The sequence below is a fragment of the Parambassis ranga genome, chromosome 7, assembly GCF_900634625.1.
Source record: "Parambassis ranga chromosome 7, fParRan2.1, whole genome shotgun sequence".
In the NCBI taxonomy this organism is placed as follows: Eukaryota; Metazoa; Chordata; class Actinopteri; family Ambassidae; genus Parambassis; species Parambassis ranga.
Genome location: NC_041028.1, coordinates 668228 through 690967, shown reverse-complemented (window position 1 = coordinate 690967; position 22740 = coordinate 668228). Strand labels below are relative to the sequence as shown.

The window sequence follows — 22740 nt, the reverse complement described above, 5'->3', positions numbered from 1 at the left end:
GTTACTCTGCTGCAGACCTAAATATCCTGACACTATTCAATAAGTTGACCTCACATTTTAAAGTGCACCCCATCCCTACATATAAGAGCCGATAATGGAAACATAAAGTTCTGTCGTCACACACGTGTCTGCGCTCAATCCGGCTCAACCCGGCTTGTTTGTTGTCCTCCAAACCACTAGGTGGCGCCTCATAATATACAGAGTCCGTTCAGGCCACTGTAGGACCGTGTGCGCAAATGCATTGTGCATTATTTTTGTCCCGTGTCGCTCGTTCTTTCGCTTTTTTCAGTTCAAACAGCAGTTTATTCCTTTGTAGCCCTGTGGAAAATAAACTTGGGGCAAAGCTGTCGTAGTTCGACAGTTGTTTATACTGCTTTTGTACCTGACCCGGACACTGGCCCCGTGAACCGGAAGTATCACGTCGCTAGCAGGATTCACATTTGCGTTCAGACCTGAGCCGGATGTAAGCCAATATGGCTAAATCCACCTCCAGGAGATATATCCAGATTAGCGTTGTTCAATCTAAGAAAATAACTATCCAGATATATCCAGATACGGCCCGAATCCTGCTCTAGCTGGATTGATTTCCCAGTGTGAACAGGGTCTTGATGTCACCTGCCAAAATGGCATTGAGGTAAAACCTGATGTGTCAAAGGCAGCTTTGTTAACATGCGGCTAATCCCACTGAAATGGTGACTTATCGGTTGCTTTGCTGCTGCTAGTGGGTGTGTCTGTGAGCACTCTTTATTAATTCACTGTATTTACATATGCATTCCCTGATTCAGTGCCTAATTAGCAGAAGGAATTAGATTTACAGCTCCCTATTTGATGGAACACATGAGTCTGAATTATGTAGCTGTTATTGATAAATATCACTTATTGATCTGTGAAGTGAGGAGGCTGTTTTGACTGATCAATAGCGCCGTCCTTTGCTCATGCACCGTGTCTCACATCAAACAGCACTTTGTCTTTTGTTTCAGCCTCGGCCATCTGTGCGTCCTTTGTGTTGCAAATCTTGAATTTAATGCGAGCAAGAAATTTAGTCATAAAATCATTCGGAGGTTCGATAGTTTGTGTGCCAAGGAGAAGGCAGCCCGCTTCCTTTCTGCCCACTAAGCAATAATGTTGAGATTATTGAACAATCCCTGAAGAAGTTCTACAAGGGGGGAGGAGGAGGAGGAGGAGGAGGGGGGGGGGTGGTGATGGGAGGAGGAGGAGGGGGAGGAGTTGGGGGGCTGTCAGACGTTGAGAAGGTGATAAAGTGATGAGGGCTCTGAGCTGCTCTGCGTGGTGCCAGAGACAGGAAACACTTCCAAAATGGCCCCTGGACATTGTCAACACACCACAAAGCCAAGAGACACATAACAGCAGAAGTGAGGCAGAAATATACTTTTATTTTATGGAGTTTTTTCATAAATTTGAAGTGAAGTGGTTTGTCTTACTAACAATTGAATGGAATCTATATCAATTAATTAAACATGTTAGTGTATGTAGAGCAAACAGCAAGGGATGGAGATTCATTTAAGTGTTAATCCCTGTGGGGATTAACTGACTTTTGGAGCCAGGCCACAAGTGGTCGTTTGGGGAACTGCAGTTTATTTGACTTCCTTACTCGCTGCTTGTGTCAGAGCAATTGATGTTACCTGCACTTCAACTCAAGAGCTAACAGTGGGTTAGAAAGAGCTCACCTCTGCTTAGAGACTGAGAGATGTAAACACAAGCAACACACTTTGTGTTGCCTTGAATGTATGCGTGCCCATTCTGAAGACACTGGTGGACAGTGACTGGTGGAATAGTGGACATGTTGATGTCCGTCCATGACAGTAGAACCCATTTAGTTTCAATCAGCTCATCATTACCAGCAAAACAAAAGGAGTGGCTGCATGTTTAAGATTTAAGCAAAAAGGTGCCCTCTTGTGGTCATGTGAGTAAGTGCACTTAGTGCAGAGGTTTGTTGCAGTGGGTGCAGATTTGTGTTGGGGAAACCGACATAAAGCATAAACAGTGACTGAAAATGATATGGGACCCAAGTTTTCTGGACCTGGGCCACGCTTGCATCCATCCCTAAAACCTGATTTGTTGGTCTTTGTCAATCTTTACTACAAAAACACCCATATGTGTAGAGTTTGGTGTCAATCAGCCCGTTCCGTCATCAATATGTGTCGGTTTCTAATCAGTAACTGCAGTGCCAGAACCCTTTCATCACTGCGTGGAGCTCACAGGTGTGTCCGATGATTTCAGTTTGATTAAAATAAAGCAGAGAGAAGGGAGAAAGTAGGCACAGCTTTACTTTTTTCTATTCAAACTTCTTTCTACATCATGTACAATTCTTCTCGAGTAATATCAAAACAAGCTCTCTGGGTGTTTTGACAGCAGCCTTGAGGGAATATTGGAACAGGAAGCTGTTCAAACTGCAGACACAATTACTGTCCTGACGGAAATCCAACAGGCCCTCCTACAGGCAGGTCAGATATCGGCTAATTTCTAATATGAATTAAGGGCACGCAATTATGTCCAATTATGTACAGTGTCTCCTCAGTTTGACCCTACCGCCAAATTTCCAGAAATATTAGAGGCCGTCTGCGGTTGGCATTTTATCTCATTACACATACAGTCCCCTCCAAAAGTGTTGGAACAGTGAGGCCAGTCCCTTTAGTTTATATAGACTGAAAACATTTGGGTCTGACTTCAATAATAGATATTTACATCTTGATCTGATACACAAGATGGCAGCTTTAAACCCACCCAGTTCTTATGTGTGCAGAAGTATCGGAACGGACAGGCTTAAAGTTAAAGTGAGTAAGACTTAATATTTAGTTGTAAATCCTTTGCCTGCATCAAGCCTGGGACCCACTGACATCACCGAACACTTGCATTCTTCTTTTGTGACGCTTTTTCAGGCTTTCACTGCAGCCTCGTTCAGTTGTTGTTTACTTCTGATGGCAGGTGCATGCTCTGTGGGGTTTAAGCATGGAAACAGACAGCCTTCCCTGTCCTGCCCCTGGTCAACTGCTTTGTTGTTGGAGTGTTTTGGGTCAACTTTTTCGTCCATTTCGTCACTTTGGTAAAGGCTCATCTTTGTCTCATCAGTCCATAAAACTTTGTCCCAGAATGTCTGAGGCTTGTCTCTGAACTTTTTTTTGGCAAAGTCCAGCCTGGCCTTCCTGGCCTTCCTGTCTTCTGCATGCAGCAGAATACCTCCTCTCCCGCCCTCTGGAGGTTGTTGTTGATGTTACAAATAGTTGGTTTAGGGTCTTTCTTGACAACGGACAAATTGTTTCTGTCATTAACTGCTGCTTTTATTCCGTATTCTTCCTGTTTGAGGTCTGTTACTTCTTCCTCAGGACATTCCAGATTGTTGTACTGGCTGTGGCCAATGGCTCTGATTGATTTTTCTATTTTCTCTTTATTTCACAATTGCCAGTTTCTCACCCTTAGACAGCTCTCTGTGCGCAGTCTGCACAGACAAAACCCAATCCGAACCTGAGCGTAGACATCAGAGCTATGGATTGTTTGAATGATCAATGTAATTGGACACACCAAGGGAACAAAACAAGTTGTGTATCAGATCCGGAGGTAAATACCAGGAAATAAAAGCTGTAAAGTTGATCGCTTGTCTCATATTCATCCTTTGATGAAAGATGAAAACCCAGATGTTTCAGTCTATATAGCAGAAATAAGGGAGTTGGCCTCACTGTTCCAATACTTTTGGAGGGTACAGTAGATTGAAATGTGACCCTCACGATTAATATCAGACACACACACTAGAAGAAGAAAGAGATATGGATTCTTACACTGGTGGCGTATTGGATGTCCCTCCATATGTTCGTCTCCCTCGAGAGGTCTGACAGCTCAAACAGGTTTTCCAGCACCACCTCACCGATCATATCATGTCGTGAAAATCGGTCAAAGTCAAAGACGCTCATGTGAAGCTTCCGATTGACCAGGTCTTCGTAAGGCACAGGAAACGGGAAGGTCTCGTCGAACGTTGGGTTGAGCGTCTTTCGGTGGACACGAGTCTGTAGCTTCTTTCGGTCGGGCAGAAGGTAGATCTTCACATAAGGGTCGGACGTGCCGCACAAGTCCTTGGCAGGGAGATCCACCGCTTTGAGGATGTTGACAAGGAGGGCCTCGTTTTCATAGTCGTACTTGAGAGAGAAGTTAATCCTGCCACAGTTTTTGCTGCTGCCGTGTTTGGAGGAGTCCTCCAGTTCCAAGGCCTTCTGCTGATAGAGCTCTGGCTGGATTCGGCCGATGCTGGTGGGCTTTTCCTCATAGTCTACCATGTAGTCGTTCCCCAGGTCTAGACTGCCCACCTGCATCTGTCTGGGCAGGTGTCTCTTGAAGGAACTGTGCCTGCAGACATAAAGAGCAGGGCAAAGGATGACTTCAGTTCTGGCAGCTCTTGGTTTCTGTTAAAATTGCACATGTTCAAATATAACCGCTGGCAGCTAGCTGGCTTGTATCCTGTGGGAGGGGATTAATTAGCAGTCTGTGTGTAAACCTCTTTATAAATGCATGAAAGCAATTACTTTAGGAAGCTCCCTCATGCCACTGCCCTTCTTACTTTAAATACTTATTCAGGTTTGGTTCGATTTAATCAAACTTAACTGAGCACACTATAAACAACATGAACATAGATGGACCAAGATCCACCCGATCATAAAGTTTTGCTCTGACTCAGATATATAACACAGGATGTAGTGTCAGAAATGTTATGCTAAATATCATATGATTAGACAAACGAGCGCTGTATGCTAACACAGTAAATAAAACCTGGTGCAGCGAGGATTCAGTCCATCGGACACATTTAGCCAAGCTTCCTGTGATGTACTATCAACATATCTGTGGATGCTGTCGTTCATCCAGGTCATAGTTATTTCCAAGAGTTTAAAGTCGAGGACTCAAGGACTGTTTTTTGAAGACGCTTGGCCACTCCCCTGAGTGGCTTCTTCAGCTCTGCTGCGGGGCATCTGTGTTTTTACATACTTTCTAGGGACCTGTATTAGCATACAGTGCGAGATCATTCAGTCAATGTGTTTGCAGCATGCTAGCACCAGCATTTCTGACTGGAAAGTGAAAAGTAACAGTCTGGGAAAACTGTCTATCCAAATATGGTCCAACCGGTGGAGCAGGAGCAGAGCCGGAGCTCTTTGGGGAATGAGTCAGCTGTGGAGCCACCCTCATGTGGCCATTTGTAGAACTGCAGTTTAATGTGCTGTTGCTCTGCTTTGCTATGTTTCTGAGGTTATATTAACATGGTGGAAACTAATGTTGTTCCATTAATTCCTGGAAGAAGGCTTCACATATAATTAGCTTTACAGAATGACCTGCAGAGAGCAGCCTGTGAGGCACAGTTCAACATCCACAGTATTTATTATAATTAACTTTGCAGCTAACAAATTGCTTAGATGGAACATTTCTACCCTCATTAGAGATTTATTAAAGGTATTTGCTGCTTTCTGTGAATGTGTGGCTGCGAGGCTCGTCCCCAATTTTACACACTTTATTTTACAGAGCTTCTGCTCTGCATCTCTGCAACCCTGAGCATGTTTACGCATGGATAATCACACAGTCATGCATGCATGTGACAAACCGAGTGGAGGAGGCCGGTTCGGTGGTTTGCCTCTGCATGCGTTGCGTGCGGCGCAGGAAGTGCTCCCTCATGGAGAGCTGCACGTCGGTGGGGATGTCGGGGGAAGTATGGCTTATCTTCACTGCTGCCTCCAGGAAGCCCATCGTGCCCACTGGGTCCTTCACCTTCTCTGTCGCCATGGTGACCGGTGTCTGCTGGGGACTAGGCGGCAGGGAGGGCGACTGGAGCTGGCAGTGATGTGGGGGGCCGCAGGCCGGGTTCAGGGGCGTACCGGGAAAGTGGGCCTTAGTCCGCCAAGGCACCCAGCACAGTTTCCAGGAGACGAATGAGAGAAGGCCCAGCAGAGCCAGGCCGCAAACCACAAAAACACCGAGCAGCAGGCCAAAAGTAGCGTCTGGTGGCGAGCCGCAGGGACCAGAAATGGAGGATCACACAATATGGACAAACAGATGGTGATTACAAGGGTGAGGGAGGACAAAGAGAGAGAGAGAGAGAGTCTATTAGGGCATGATTTTTCAAACAGTCTGCAGCTATATCAGTGGTTTCTATATAAGAGTATGCTGGGAGATGGGCCTCATAAATATTAAAGCTCCATTAGTCTTCAGTTCAGCCGGGGTATAACAAAAGCACAGCAATGTAAACAGAATTCAGACGTGGGTCGTGTGCTCTCATGCTCACATACATGAATAATTTCCCCACATTAAACCCGCTGTGGAGTAAAAAGTAATTACAGTCGGACAAACGATATAAAAACAGCAAAACAATGCGAACTGTTGGAACCGATAAAAAGACTCATGGGAAGAGGAGCAAGGTGTCAGCAGCTTTCCTCTGGGACTGTTACCATAAAGCAGATAAAAGGAGCCGGCCACAGTCAGACTCATTTATTTTTCTGCTATGGAAATGCTTCCTGAGCAACAAGCAGCATACAAAGAGCGGGCCGCGCTGCCAGGAATGCTGACGAGCACCAAACACAGGAAACGTTTTTTCTTTCTTCACCTTTGGGATGCTACCTTTAAAATAATTACATTTCACCACCTCATGGTTGGATTGTCTCCCAGACTCTTCAGCTGGGATTGAATTCACTTCTGTAATTTTTTGCTGGAGTGTTCTTTCCCGTAAAGTCTGATTGCTCAGTTTTATCTCCACTAACGCTGACGGAGGAGCGCCCGGTGGCCTTTTTCTGAGGGGTCCCTGAGCTCCTCTCTCTCTCTCTCTGCAGATAGCAGGAAGCTGCTGGATTTTCTAATGTTTACCCAGCTCGACCTTTTCTGAGCGAGGTGAAATATGAGCGTCAACGAACGCTGAACCCTGCAGAGGTGGCTGTGTTTATCCAGGGCCAGGTTTTTTCATTATGGAAGATCAGATCAGATAACTCCGCTCCGTATATTTATTTCAGTTCTGCACATGGGCTCCTTTTTTTGAAAAACATTTTAACCTAGCTTAGCTGCATGTATTAAGGTGCATCACTGAGCCAACAGGGGGCTGACAGTGGGTGGTAATACTCAGGGAAATACACTTTTTATAAATATAAAGTCGAAAGTTTACAAGAAAAAGATTTTCTGTGTGAAAAATATCATTTTAGCTCATGACATAAAACATAATCTGGAAGCTCTGGTATTAAAGTTTTAGACAAAATCCTATTGTGATACTGAAGACATGTAGCCTCCATAATTATTTTTATAGGAAATAACATTTTCTGACATTAAAGTTGTACTTTTTTGTAAAATGTGAGAAAAACAACAAAATTTGAATAATTATTTTGAAAGATAAAAATGAAAACATGTCTAAATTTAGAAAAACATGTTGTATATGCTGTGATTATTAAGTCAAACAATTAGGGCTGGGTCAGCCTCCATTTTTAAGGCCCTGTTCAAATCTGGCTATCACACACACGTGTCCGTGCTCAATCCAGCTTAATCCGGCTTGTTTGTTGTCCAAACCACTAGGTGGCACCTTGTAGTATACAGAGTCCGTTCAGGCTGCTGTAAAGTTCTAAAAGCAGTTTGTTCCTTTGTAGCTCTGTCAAAAATAAACTCGGGGCAAAGCTGTCGTAGTTCGACGGTTGTTCACATACGGCTTTTGTACACAACCCGGACACTGGCCCCGGTGAGCTAGTGGGATTCACTTTTGCGTTCAGACCCGAGCCAGATGTAAGCTGATCTGGTTAGATTGAAATTGATTTTAATCCCGATATATCTGGATTCATGTTGTTCAGACTCATAAAAAAAACTATCCCGAATCCCCCTCTAGCCGGATTGATTTCCCCAGTGTGAAATGGGGAAATCAATCCGCTAGAGCGGGGGAATCCACATGATCGTCCACTCGACCGTTCACACGTTAGAAGGTGAGAGGATGTTGATTCCTGGCTTCAGCCAAGGAACAAAAGGAGGAGCAACACCTGGCTTCCATCTTTATGACATCATATTCTATCATACTGTAGTTAATGAATTGAGTAAAAAACACTTCACACTTGTTTAAATAAAGCAGACATGCATGTCCCTCACACCCACAGAGGACGCAGCACGGCGTTTAGCAGGCGTGGAGGATTAGCCTCCTGCACCTCCTTCCATGTTGCCATCTGCATGACACATGAACTCTGCCTGAACCCTGAGTCCTCACGCCCCCTCAGCAGCCTCCCTTTTATTAAAGTCTCTTACATAAATCTTACTCACTTAGACCAAGAATAAAACGTTTGTTATGTAAATTCAGACATAATGCCGACACATTCGGGCAGAAAGGAGCGTGTGTCTGACTGGTTGATTTATTGTGATTAGTGCAGGCTGAGGGTGTCAGTCAGGTGAACGGGGCAGAAGGCTGGGCTGACATTTAATTTCCAAATAATTAAAACCCAAAGCTGGCCTAAAATGTTCCATAGACCATAAATGTGTCTATCAACAAGTCTCATTTAAGTCCTGCTTTCAGGTTTATGCTGTTGCCCATAAAGTTATAAAATGCCTCATTTTTTAGCACAAATTACCAGCTAACACGTCCTGAAATCAAACTAAATGGAGTGTCCACTAAGGAAAATTCACAGCTTAGCCGAGCAGCGGACAGGGTTTATCCCTGAGGAGGATTTCTCGGCTGTCCACCGCCCCGGCCTCTGCGTGTCATCTGAAATTTTACACAGCTCCCCGCAAAGCTTCATCTCCGCCGGACTGCTGCTCGCAGAGTCTTCATCCTCTGTCACAGCAAATCTAAACTGACCCTGTGCCGTGCGCTGAAATATGCCCCAGCAGGCCCGTGGTGACAATCTTTTGCCCACAAAATGCATTGACAGGATATAAATTCGTATTTGAGCGTGTAACTGTGGCTTGTTTTTTTTGTTTTCACACCAGCAACACCCTTCAGAGAGAGAAGCATCCGTACAGAGAGGAGCCTGACAGTGTGAGCTTCCTGTCAGACAAATACACAACACTGCTCCCTGATTCTGAGCCTCAGCTCCTTGGTATCCCTGCCTTTACCACTCCTGTTATTACTCTTTGTCTCTTTTACCTGATGATACACGGAGCCCTGCAGCTCCAGCAGATGCAGATACAGGAAAATAAGACCTGCTCAGGGTCTGATTTCTCAACTGTCCCGGCACAGATTTGGCACGTAATGCCAAGCTGCAACCTCCAGAGCTGAGAAATGAAGCAAATGCCAAAAACTGCAGTTTCACAAACCACCACTAGGGTTCGGCAAGAGGTTCTTGTCTGAAAAACAAAGTGACCGAGCAAGAGTCCGGACAAGAGTGAAGATCAGTCCGACTTACACTGATAGTGAGAGATGAAAGAGTTAAAAGTGATGTGAGGCTGATGGAGATGTGTCCTTGTTGCTGTTAGCAAACAGTCATTAGCTTAGCAGCTGTGTCTTAGCTTTAAGCATCCTGTTTGGCTGCAGATCGTTGACTGTATCATGTGTGAGTGTGAAGGTGAGCAGCACACAGGTAAACACGCTCTGGACTGTCGGATTTTCACTGCGCTGTGTGTAGTGAATAAATGATAGAGAGATTCTCGGTATAAAAGTATGGAGATGAAATGTTAGATATGAACGTGTGTGGATTAAACAAGTGGCCTGAGTGGCAGTGAGAGAGCTAAATAAATGAGTCGGATAATTCAGTGTGTGTGCATGTACGCCAGGTGTGTGTCTGCTGTCAGTGAGGGGGCTGCTTGGTGTTGGACTGTGTGAGTGAAGTTGTCCACTCCTCAGTTCATGTTTAGAGGACAAGTGAGTCACGTTACAGAGCAGTTTATCTGTGAATATGGTTATCATCAATAACTTTAGGTCTTTAGGATTGTACATCCAAACACTGGGGGAGCCAGAGAGCATCTTCCCATTAAACTCTATTGTGTTGATATGAATTCACATGATCCCAGGAGCCCCGTCTTTCTGGTTAGAACCAAGCTGTCCGCCCCCCCACAGCCTCTGGAGGACACGCTTTAAATAAAAGTTTTCAGCCTCCTTTGTTTGACTTGAGACCTAAAGTTTTGCTTAATGATTGATTAAATCCGCTGCTTTGAGTGACGGGCTGGAGTGTAAACTCTGAGAGAGGGGGAGGGCCTCCCACATCCTGGGAGGTTTATGGTGTGTGTGCAGCGTGCAGAGCGCCTCCTGTTTGTGTGACAGTAACATCACAGCTCCGCCTCCTGAGCGTTTTGCTCACACCTGCCTGGTATGAATCCACGAACGAAGGCAGGTCTCAGATTGTTTGCTGCTGCAGTGAATCTGAACCGTGCACCTGTCACCAGCTGCTGTTGGTCGTGTGATGAGGTTAATGAGAGGACTCCAGTTTCGCGCTGCCTGGAGTCACAGAGAGTCATTCCTGCTCTAATGAATGCAAAAATAGAAGTGTTGAAGCTGAAAAGCTGCTAATTTCTGAGCGCCTCTGTGGAGGAGCTGTATGCAGAGAGCTAATGATGTGAGTGTGAATGCTGGAGAAGCAGGGAGTGATGGGGAAGCCATTGTTCTTCCTCTGCAGACAAAAGGGTAATGGAGCAGAGCGTGTGCGAACATATCACTCCCTCCGGACACAACCTCCCCTGACAGCGTGAGACTAGACTGACCTCAGGGTGTAGCACACTATTAATGATCATACCCGTGCCACAGAGGAGTGCACTGTCACTGCTGTCCTGCGGCCAATCAAAGGGATGTTTTCTTATCAGCATCAGATCAATGTCGCTGTTCCTGCCCAGGAACAAAGTGAAGGACGGCTGCTTTAGTTTGAATAAATGATCCAAGCTCTGTGCCCACGTGGAAGCAGTGGCGGCTGGATTGCAGCAGCCTCTCCGTGGCGTGCAGCAGCCTCTCTGTGGCGTGCAGCCTCTCCGTGGCGTGCAGCCTCTCCGCTGCCATGTGTCGGTGCCAGGATGTTACTGGGTGTTACTGTGCACATTTAATTAAGGTTTGTTTTGAAGTGAAGTCAGAGAGCAAAGTGAAGCCTGAGGGACGTTATTTATTTTTTTTAATGGAGTGCTTTCAAATCTCACCTGGTTTCCATAGTAACCAGGTCATTAGAAGGAGTGTGCACCCTCTCTGTGTTTGCTGGTTTGAATTGATTCATCTTCACCAGGAAGAAGTCTGGCCAGCAGATCAGAGAGAGAGAGAGGTCCAAATACAGCGAGGGTTGGATTCAGAGCTCATCAGCCGGTCTGTGAGGGAAAAACTGATTTAACAAAGGTTTGATTGTAAAGTGTGATTAAAACTTCCGATCAGGGCACTCTCCTTCCAGCTGGTTCACAGACACGATGCTTCCTTAGCAAGAGTTTCATGCAGGACGTTAGATTGTTTTCATAAATGTTGATTGTCTATAAACCAGAGAAACCAGAATACCTCGATTGTTGTTGACTTTTTAGCTTTTTGCTAACAGTTAGCAGCTCTGCAGCAGGTCAGAAGACCACACAGTTACTCTATGTCTATATCGTCTATATCCTCAATAAATGAAAGATGGGAACTGTTTGTGAAAACAGGAATCATTGATCGATTCATCATGGATAATCGATCAGTAATGCAAAAAAGGTCTGCTGGACTCACCGTTGAGATCTACACCTTCACAGCTAAAACCAGAGCAGCTCAATCTGCACATGGCCTCACGTTAAAATGTGACCAAGAGGAGCTGGAAAACAAGCAGCCGTGGCCCAAACCTCATCGTACCTGAGGCTGAGTCACTGTCTGCCCCTCAGGGGACGCTCCTCTGAACCTGCATATTAAAAACAGATTCACATGTTAGCTCGATCAGCCACAGGCTGCGATGAGCCTCTCCGGCTCCTCACATGGACCATTACACATATGTGGGATGATGTGTTAGTGTCGTCCTGAACTTCCTTCAGTGATCAATAGCAGCAGCTGCGTCTTACTCGGCCGACCTGGTTTACCTGGAGGCTGACGTGATGACGGCTCTGTCTGTGCCCCGTGGACTGGAATGATTCATCCTGTCTGCCTGCCACACTCGTTTGTGACATTTGATATTTCTCCAGGAAAAAAACAACATAAATGTGGATGAGCCGCAGTTTGTGACAGCGCTGGAGTCGATCCCGTCAGAATCAGAACGACCTGCAGCAATCTAAAGAGCTTGAGTTTGAAGAGGATGCAGTGGACGGCGTCATTAATGGACACACACTGTGTGGACGTGCATCGACAATGGACCGTCAATCTGCTTAAACTGTACAGAGACAGTGGTTTCTGAGCCGTCACACCAGTGGCTGCTCACTCTGCTTTCCCTGAGGGGGCGGAATAATGCGCTCTAATCTTGATGTGGGTACCTCAGCTTTTTTGGATTTCTGTCTCCCGTGGTGTCTTTTTCAGCTCAATCAGAAAATCCCATAATCCTCCAAATCCTAAAGCCCCGACACCACATGTGAGGAGGGGTTTAGACCCCAGCAGATCAGGCGGAGGTGTGAAGAGGGGGGAAATGTACACTTTACTAAGGTGGAGGAAAAAGAACGCTTTCATTCCTCATAGCTCGAGTTAATGTTTTTGGACGTGCACGACAGTAAAGATTCAACAAAGACACAATAAATAACGTTTCCATTACACGAACTGAGAGAACGCTGCTTCAGAGTAAAGAGTAAAGAAGCTGGTTGATGGTTCCGCCCTGGAGGCCGACACATATACTGCAGACATATCTTCTCTCAGAGTGCGAGTTCTTTTTTTCCTGTCCGGGAAAATGTCACGGTGAAAATGTTCAAACTCGCAGACAGCTCAGGGACGCTCACAGCCCGAGGACAGATTTTTTTTTTTTGCCTCTGGAATGCAAAAACAAACTTTCTTCTTTCTTCCCATTCATAGACGCCTGTGGATGTATATTCTAATCTAAACGCAGCACTTTGAGTTATGTCGCCTTCCTTTTTTTCGTCATTGTGTTTTAATTGTGTCTGTGTTCAGTCCGAGCTGCACGTGTTCAGCATAACGTCACTGCTGACAGTTAAAATATATAAGAAATAAGACTGTGTGCTGGAAGCTGATCGTACATGTCAAACGTTGCTTTAAGCTAACACCTAATTCTACACAACCAACAAACACAGCATCACCGCACACACACGGACCGAATGGTTTCTGTTGGGCTGTCAACGTGTTTAATTCTCTATATTAACATGAAGGTCTGTAAGGACTGACTCACTTTTTGGAGCAACCTTCTTGTGGCCATTTGAGGAACTGCAGTTTCTTTGTGTGAGCTTCATCTTCCTGCAGGCTCGGCTAATGATTTTTGATTTTTGTAACATTTGTCAAGTTATGTCAGAGACAGTAAGGTCTCGCTCACACTGGAGAAAGTCAATCCAGCTAGAGTAGGATTGAATCCAGATTCTGGAGATTCAGTCTTTAAGCTGGATACATTCAGACCTATTTTCAAATCTGGCACATACGTGTGTCTGCGCTCATTCCATCTTAACCCGGCTTGTTTGTTTTCCTCCAAACCGCTAGGTGGCGCCTCGTAATATACAGAGTCCGTTCAGGCCGCTGTAGGACTGCGTGTGTGCATGTGTCATGCTTTTTTTTGTTGTTGTCCCGTGTCGCTCGTTCTTTAGTTTTTTTCCGGTTCAAAAAGCAGGAAAATAAACTCGGGGCAAAGCTGTCGTAGTTTACATACGGCTTTTGTACGCAACCTGGACACTGTCCCCGTGAACCAGAACTATCACGTCGCTAGACAGATTCACTAGCCGGATTTGCGTTCAGACCTGAGCCACATGTGATTGATTTCCCCAGTGTGGAGGGGTCTAAGAAGACAACTGCATGATACATTTCCTGTATCTGTGTCACATGGGCTTCTCCACTGCTCCGCCCCTTTTAGCAGACCAGATTTTCAGCTTCCTGTCTTCTTCTTCATCGCCGTTAGCTGTGTAAATACCTCCGGTTTAGACTCTGCAGCATTACATATACATACTTCAAACGTTGCTTTAAGCTAATAGCTAATTCTACACAACCACAGTTCATCATCAAGACTTTCTCAGTCCTGTCTGCACCACAACACTCTGTGACCCAAATGTCAGTGATGGATTTTATTCAGTACTGAAGCAAATTAACCTTGTAGCGCCGTTCTTTCTGTATTTTTTTAGCTAACTGGAGATGATCTTTTTATTTTCCAGTCAATCTCTTATCACCCCACAGTGCAGCCTGTGCCCCCGCCGCCTCGCCACGTAACGACTTGAGTTTGCTAATGGGCTGTAGAGAGTTCATACAATGTGCTAGCACTCACACTCGATAATCCACCCAGGAGAGGCTCTCACTAAGCTGTTATCTTCTCCACAAGTGCGAAGTTAATCAAAGTGCAGTCTCTGGACTCCCCCACGTCCTCCAGACCTGCGACGGCTGTCATCAATCCAGCAAACTTAAAATATTAAACTCATTAAAGAAGCCAATACGCTCTGCTCTCAGCGTGCTCTGTAGTGTCAAATGTCACTTTATTGCTGTGTTCTGCGGCCAATCAGAGCCTGCGAGGGCGAGCGTCGAGTTCAGTCCAGCTTTAGCATCTGGTCCTATCACACAATTAACCTGCCTGTTGACCAGCCGCTCCTATCTCTGTCTCACAGCCTGCACCGGGCCAGGCTGCTTTACTCATGAGTGCTCCGCTTCCACCGAGCAAACATCGACGGCGGCTGCAGAGGTTCAGGGAGAAAATAAACATTTAATCTGAAGCTGAGGGATTAGATTGAGACGTTGATGAGAGAGCGTGTGAAAAATCAGCTCATTCCTCTCTAACAGCCTGAGGCCGGCCGTGAATGAACATTGATTTTCTTCTTAACATACAAATGAAATTGTCTGATTTAGAATGGGTCTTATTTATGGAGGGAGTGTTGGCATAAAGCAGGATTCTCACCCTGTCAGAGGAAGCACATGCTGCTCAGTGACTCACAGATACTGATGCAGGCGCAGGCTGTTGATCTGAATACATTAATGATGACAATAATTTCTCACATATGATTATTAAGCCTGGCATCCTGCGGTTTGTGGGAACTACTCCAGTTTTACTCACAGGCTGAAATGATGAAGCTCGGCTGGTTTCTCTAGGAGTTAAAGCAGCATACACGGCTTATCCACATGCACCGGCGCTGACAATTTTGTTTGAATTATATTTTGTGCTCTGTTATTCTGTGATTGCCGATCTGTGTTGCTGCTTCTTCTGGCAGAACAGAGCTCTGACAGTTATCTACCTAGTGTGTTAGCATTTTAGGGATCACATATAAAACAACAAAGAAATTTAGGCAAAAGTAAAAAAACTGCACTTAAGTTAATTTATGCCAGAAATAACTGCTGAATTTTCCGGACTATCGGTTGCATCGGAGTCTAAGTCGCACCAAAAAAGTGGACATGGGCACCCCTGGAAGCCGGCTTTGAGACCTTCAGAGGGAGCTCTGAAATGTTGTCAGATTTTGGGTCACAGGTTACAGACTTTAGATTCTCTGTACAGTCAGGTTCCTGAAATATATACTGAAACGTGCCAGAGCGCCTTTATTCACTGTCATTAATAAACACAATGCGGTGTCTGTTCTGGTGCCGACCATGAGAGGCAGGCCTCCGTAAATCACTACGTTGTTAGTGTTACGTTGCCTCTTGAATTTCTCTTCAGTGTTGCGGCTGCAGGGCATTGAGAAAGAGACACGCATTTCAACAAGTCGTCACACAGAGAAACGATTAGCTTCACCGCACAGAAGCTCCTATAAATACCCTGTCAATTAGTAAAAGGCGACTACTGTGCGCTCATATATCTGCCTGGAATTAGCGACCTATCGACCAGTCAGAAAATACAGTTCCCTGTTGCCTGGTGAGGTCTGAGTCTCAGCTGCAAGCAGACGTTCCGTGAAACGTGCACGTGCAAAGTGTGGGCAAGCTGGAGGTGGAGAGAACCGTCAGAGGGACAGAACAGCTGCCATTATATCTGTAACGGGATATATTTATATATATACGTCACATATCCAGCCCAAGGATAGAAAAAAATGTGACTTATAGTCTGGAAAATACGGTACGGCCGGAGGCCTTTCCGTGAACTCATGATAGAGGTCACAAAGGTCACTGTGACCATAAGCCATTACATTATAGGATCACTCTCCACAGCGTATCTGCAACTGGACAGGTCAGCAGAAAAGTCGACCTACAGACAGAGTGGTTATAGATGTTAGGCTAGGCTAGCTGCTTACTAAGCTTAAAATAAAGCAAGAGCTGCCAACCTAGCGCTGTACAAATGACACTAAATGCACTCTTCACCCCTCAAACTCATTAAATGTGTCGTTTCCTCTTATTCAAAAATAATGTTACGTTATGCTAAGCTAACAAAATAGCGCTATTACTCTGACAGTAATTATGTCTCAGTTATCAGTCAAGTCGGACCATGAGGTGGTAAATCTACTTTTTAATCTACAATTTTTTGCCACAGTAACTCTGTAGTTAAAGTTCTGACATATTAAACTCTGATACTTTAGGGTCCGGGGGACTCGGTGCTTGTTCTGTCTCTTCTTTGGATTTGCTGTCGCTTCATAATTAAAACTTTCACACTCGTGAACAGAAACTGCTGCAACACTGATGTATACAGTTCAGCTGTAAATGATGTGTTGGTATAAACACACCTGCAGGCTTCAGGCTGGGTTAACCCACGCAGCTGCATAAAGGGCGGATTATTACACACACTGACAGAATCTTCTGGGGTAGAACTAGTTTCTTACGGATCCCTGAACCTGCTGCATTCCCTCTGTGAGGACTCCATGTTTCAGGTGTTAGGACCTTCCTCTCCCGCTGACTTTGTGTCACCTCATCATCGTCGCCCTTGTTGTCAGCATGATACACACCAGTCCCCACCCACCTGACCTGCGGTGCATCTGCATCCTGCCTGATCCATCATTCTCCACAGCCTTGTCTCCGAGCCTCTGGAGCTAATGAATTTTTACCACACAGAGAGAGCTATAAATATTTGAAGTCACATGATTTGTTTTATATGAGATGGAGACGGAGACCTCCAGAGACAGGCGGAGCAGGTGGGACGCTGGGATACCATCAAATAACACAACATTACAGAGGTGGAGGAGGTGTTAGGACCTCGCCCGTGCTTCCTGCATGCCGCTAAAGCTAACCGGCTGCAGCCTGGCCCTGTAAGAGCAGCTTAAGCTCATCTTCAGTCGCGGTAATTTTCATCAGCAGGGATTTTATTAAAAGCATGTGCATACATCTATTACAGACAGAAGGTATAAGTGCCTGGCATGGCACGATGAAAGCTTCCGCTCCACTCAAAAATGAAATATTGCTTTGTTAATCATGACGAATGAATATGACGTGTGCGTGTGTGTGTGTGAGCAAGCAGACGGAGGATGCTATAGCTTCCTAATTACATCTAGGAAAGATATGTGGGAGAAACATAATTGAGATGCTGATGTTTTAGTACTTTCTTAAGAGCCTATTAAGATGGTTGGTTGTTTACCGGCGGCTGTGAGCGCACCGAGTGAAGAAAAATGTGTAGGTTCTATATAGAATATTAATACATGCTGCTGTCCATGAATGCATCCTTTGGACCGAGCCTGGCTTGTACCCTTTTGTTTCCGGTCTTTATGCTAAGCTAATCAGTAGACACCAACACTGGCATTTTGTAAAATGCAATATATCTGTTTACATTATTAGTAGCTGTTTAGCTTAGCTTAGCTTAGCTTAGCATTAGAACTAGAAAGCTGATAAAACTGGATGCTCAACCATATACCCACCATCCTTCAAACACCTCTCCCTTGTTGTATATAAAAAAGAAACACAACATCTTAATTAGCTATGTTATGCTATGCTAAGCTAATCAGTTGCGGTGACAGCTTTAACTTCACTGGACTAGTAGATCAGACTTTTTGTAATGTATTTATTGTTTTGTTTTTTTGGAGTCAGCTCCAAAACAAAAAAGAAAACCAAAATGATGATGCTGGTTAGCTTAGCTTAGCATTAAATACTGACGCATGGGGGAACAGCCAGCCAGGCTCTTCTAAATCTTAATGAGATAAAAACAAACATCAAATATATGCAGACTCAATGCCACCCTAAATCAGCTTCCTGCTTTCATCCCCACAACCTTATCAGTCAGTTATTAGCTTAGCATAAAGCAAGAACTGCGAGCTTAGCACTGAACTTAGTATGCATTAGTCTGCATAAAAAAACGTGACATGTTTTTATGCACAGTTATTGTACAGATTAGCTTTAATGCTAAGCTCAGACTGCTGCCTTCATTTACACCTTGAGATCCATCCTCTCACTCAAGGATGCAGCTTTTCTCTCATCTATATCACATCTGACACGTGAAGCCGAGCCCTCATTTATTTTAAAAAAATGTTGTCGCATGAGGTTTCTGTGCGAGGGCAGGACCTTGGTTCGACCTGACCTTCGGCCTCAGGGCCCTGAATAATGGCGCCAAACAACAAGTCAGCACAAGGAAATGATGCATCCATCACTCCGTGATGTGTTGAATCAACCGAGGCCTGACATTTGGGGCCCACGTGCTCAGAAGCCTCGTATCCTCATGATGCATTACAGCTCGGCTGATAACAAGAAAAATGGCGAGCAGAAAGCGTTTCATCATGAGGAGAGGAGCGTTATCGAGCTAAAAAGAACTCCCGAGCACTGCTCGGCCATCAGTTCTCTTCTCCGTGCTCTCATTTATCCCTTTGAGTTCAGCGAGTATCATCCAGGCAGCGCAAACACAGAAGTCCTAACTTCATTTTTGGTACTTTTGTTTGCAGCAAAACATTCTGTGATGGTTCACCTCCACTGCAGGATCTGTCCTTATTGACCGCTAAACTTAAATTTATCTGTGCGCCGGACAGAAGCAGAGCCGAGCGGTGCCTGCAGGGTGTGGTGGTGTTTCCTCTGCAGGTGGTGAAGAGATCACAGTGTTCAACAACAGCATCAGGTTGTGATAAAAGCTTTTAGTACAGAGCCGACTTACAGTAAGAAGAAGCACGGCCCGAGCTTTAATGTAATAACGGCTCTCAGGCTCCTGACTCTGGCGGCCTCAGATGAGTTATGACATGTTTTTGTTGTTTTTTAACTTTAGACAGGAAGAGCAGCTACAGGTATGTTATGTCAAAACAAACAGCCTCTCCTAACCTTTAGGTTATTTAGTGGCTGATGACTGATGGCTCCCACAAGTTTTAAAACTTTTTTTTTTTTGGGGGGGGGGGGGGCTTTTGAGAGCATCCATTTTTTTGCACTTTTCTTTTCTTTATGTTAGCTTAGCTTAGCATAAAGACAAATTGGGGAACAGGCAGCCAAGCTCTGCTAAAACACAGATAGTTCAGATTTTAAAAAGTTAAATATGAAGTATGTAATATTTAGTCACATAATCTCTCACAAATGAGTAAAAATCACTATCCTGTGTTTTTCCCTTTATGATGTCATAAAGGGATGAGCTTGGCCCACCCCCTGCAGCTTTAAATGTCATTTTTTGCAGTGATATTCATTTCACAGAGGAAAAGGAGTGTGGTTAGCAGCAGCAGCAGGTTCACACAGGCTGAAGCCTGAGCTGTGTGGTACAGTGAACCTTAGAAAGTGGCCTCATTACCTTTAAACAATCATCTGCATTCAATTTATTGAGGAAGTATGCACTGGATGAATTCATATATTTATTATATAACATCTGGATGGAGGGGTGGTGTGGTACTGAAAGGGTGTAGAGGGTGTGGGGCTTTCTTTCACTGCACATTTCCACTCTCTGACATTTATTAACCCTGTCCTGCGTTCCCTCCTCACGTCAGGTTGACGGGGCCGTGCTGCAGCTGCAGAAACAACATGCTGATTCCTCTTCTTTTTCATTTTCCAATCCCTGTTACACTGTCATATCCACGTGAAATAAAATTCTACAAAATCCTTCCCTGAGCATGAAGCACAACAGTACACAGTGCTGCTTAGGTCCTGCCGCTGTGCAGGATTTGCAGCCTTTCCACCAAAACAAATAATTCCATATGAAATGTAGCTGCTGTTGTAGCGTGGCTCAGCCCTGCTCACAGTGCAGCGCGCTGCTGCATGCCACTGAAAACCACCTGATGTGAATGTGAATGAATGTTTGACAGAGGTGCGTCTCTATACAACAGAATATATATATAAATATCATCATGAACATGCATTAAAAACAGGGCTCCATGAAATGAACAAAAACTCCAGCTCCAATCAGAGCTGCAGGTTGAAGCATAGGCTGTATATGAAGATGGATGAAGCAGCTCCACCTCCTTCCATTACACACAAATGATGCCAAAATATCTCAAAGACGTCATCTTAGAACCAGCCAGAGGTCGAGAGGTAAAACCTTTGAGCTGCTGATCATGACATCACCTTATCATTTTTAAAGCATTTAATCACAGTTTAGCATGAACGGATTAACAAGCCATAAACCATGTCTGGGAAACATTTATGTGAGCAGTACTTTTATTTTTTATTTGTGTATGGGTCCTCTTGGCTAACATGAGAGAGGCACTGCTGTTTTGGCCTTAATTTGTAAAGCTATCATGTTCTCTTATCTTCATATGCAGTCAATGGTTCAGAGTAGGAATGAATGCTGGTTGTAACCTTTGTCAAAAAACAGATGTGTCGTGTACAAACGCCTCATGTAAACAACCGTCCAACTACGACAGCTTTGCCCAGAGTTTATTTTCCACAAGGCTACAAAGGAATAAACTGCAGTTTCAACGGAAAAAAATGCAAGACGCATGCACACACGCTGTCCATTACAAGGCGCCACCTAGTGGTTTGGAGGACAACAAACAAGCCGGGTTAGGCTGGATTGAGTGTGGACACACGTGTGTGATCCAGAGCCAGATTTGAAAATAGGTCTGAACGCATCCAGCTTAAAGGCTGGCTTCAATCCTACTCTAGCTGGAATGACTTTCTCCAGTGTGAACGGGGCCTCAGTGTGTTTTGTATCCGTCCTTAGATTTTACATTTGTCAGTCAGTTTGTTCAGTTGTTAACAGCGTTGTTTTGTTATGTATTCTTTACAGACACCTGCTGAGAGCCAAGTAGACCACCTACGAAGAATTCGATAAGACATTTGTTGGCTGCAGATCTGCAGAAATCCAGGTAAATAACTGAAATCGATCCAGTGATCAGAAGCCTAACCTGCACGCCAAGCAGCCATTTTCAGAGATGCAACATTTGGCCACCTCATCCTGCTTTTCTCTCAGGTCCCTCAGTAAACATTAGCTTCTGCTAAACAAGTGCAATCATTGTCAGCACAGCCTACCCTCTTGTTTACAAGAGCTATATTGTTTCCCCTCATGGACGTCCAGGGGTATTGATCCAGGCCGCGGGGCTGTCAAAATTCAGCCCAAATTTGTTGTTGTATTGAAACAAATTGTGCCTGGAAGGAGGCCGTCGGGGGAGCTTGGCATTATCCTCACCCCTCCTGCAGCTGCGTGCTCCCAGCCGTGTGCTTCTGCAGGTTTATCACACCGCTGTGCTACTATTGTTCCCACGCTAAGCTCCCGCGCAGGGACATTTTACAGTCCGGTCTTAGTGAGTGACATTTTAACAAGAAGTCATAAAACATGTGACAGGAGAGAGAGGAGGGAAGACAAAATGCCAGAATCCCTGAGCGCGCTCACAAAGGAAAGCAAACGACCCCTGTGGCCATCCTGATCACACACAATCATGTCACACACTCACATGCATGCACGCACTCGGTCACATGTGCTTTGTATCCATTTATATCTGCACACACACACAGAGGGCTGCCAGGAAGGCCACCGGGGTCCAGTCATGGCAGGAGCCAGCAGAAAACTGATAAGGCTGCCTGGATTTGTTTAATACAGCCTTTTCCCAAAGCTGCTGCTGCTGCTGCTGCTGCTGCTGCTGCTGCTGGAGGGGAGAACATATAAAACTGCACTGTAGGAACAGGTGATCCCAGCAAGCCGCAGAGATAACGCTCAGCATGTAGCAGATATGTCCCTACACACCCCTGATAAATTAGAGACAGGAATCTACAGCTTATTATCACATGGGAAGCACAGATAACAGCGTTTTCTGACAGGCTGGACTGCTGTATCGCTCCTTCTATTAGCCCCAAAGCTCTGGTGCTTCATCAAAGTGTCATGATGCACGCTGATCAAACCCGGCAAGAGCGGTGAGGAGTGAAACAAAGTGACACACAAGAGCGTGCAAATGCAACACAAAGCGCTGTGCAGCCGAAGTAAGTCTGCTCACCTCAGGTCGGACTTCAGTGGTTCAATAAAAAAACACTCATATCTGAGTCATTACAACAGGCAGAGGTGTGTGAGAGCTGCAGACATCCACTCTAATCAAATATTAACACGGTGCTGCATAAATGATGGAGAACAGGATGATACAGTCTGAAGAGGGAGCGAAAAAAGAAAAGTAGTTTTTAAAGTAAACGAGAGGTTAAAGGGAAAGAAAAAGAAAGAAGCAGCATCTGAGCGCACACCGCTGCGACTCTCACATCCCCCCACAGACCGACAACCTGTTTCCCAGCACCTCACTGAAGCCCAGCCAGAGAAATCAATCGTCAAACAAAAAAAAGACGCTCAAAGCATCAGAGTCAAAGCACTGATCCGATCTGCTGTGACAGCCGCGTACTCACCGCTGACAGGGGCTCTCACTTTTCCCTCTCTTGATCCGTCACTTTTGTTTCCTCTCTTCTCTCTCCCCTCTCTCTCTCTCTCTCACTCTCTTCCCTCCCGATGCTCTCTCTTGCCTGCTCCTGAACAG

General features: G+C 45.2%; 1 protein-coding gene across 1 annotated transcript in view; it reads right to left on the bottom strand.

The window, feature by feature from the left end:
- syt6a (synaptotagmin VIa) overlaps positions 1-22740 on the bottom strand; it is a 51408-nt gene that overhangs the window by 7707 nt on the left and 20961 nt on the right. Inside the window, exons 2-3 of the mRNA XM_028410012.1 lie at positions 5597-5990; positions 3795-4356 (exon numbers count right to left, since the gene is read on the bottom strand). Of these exons, the coding sequence (XP_028265813.1) occupies positions 3795-4356; positions 5597-5990 (956 nt within the window). The remainder of the gene's footprint in view (positions 1-3794; positions 4357-5596; positions 5991-22740) is intronic.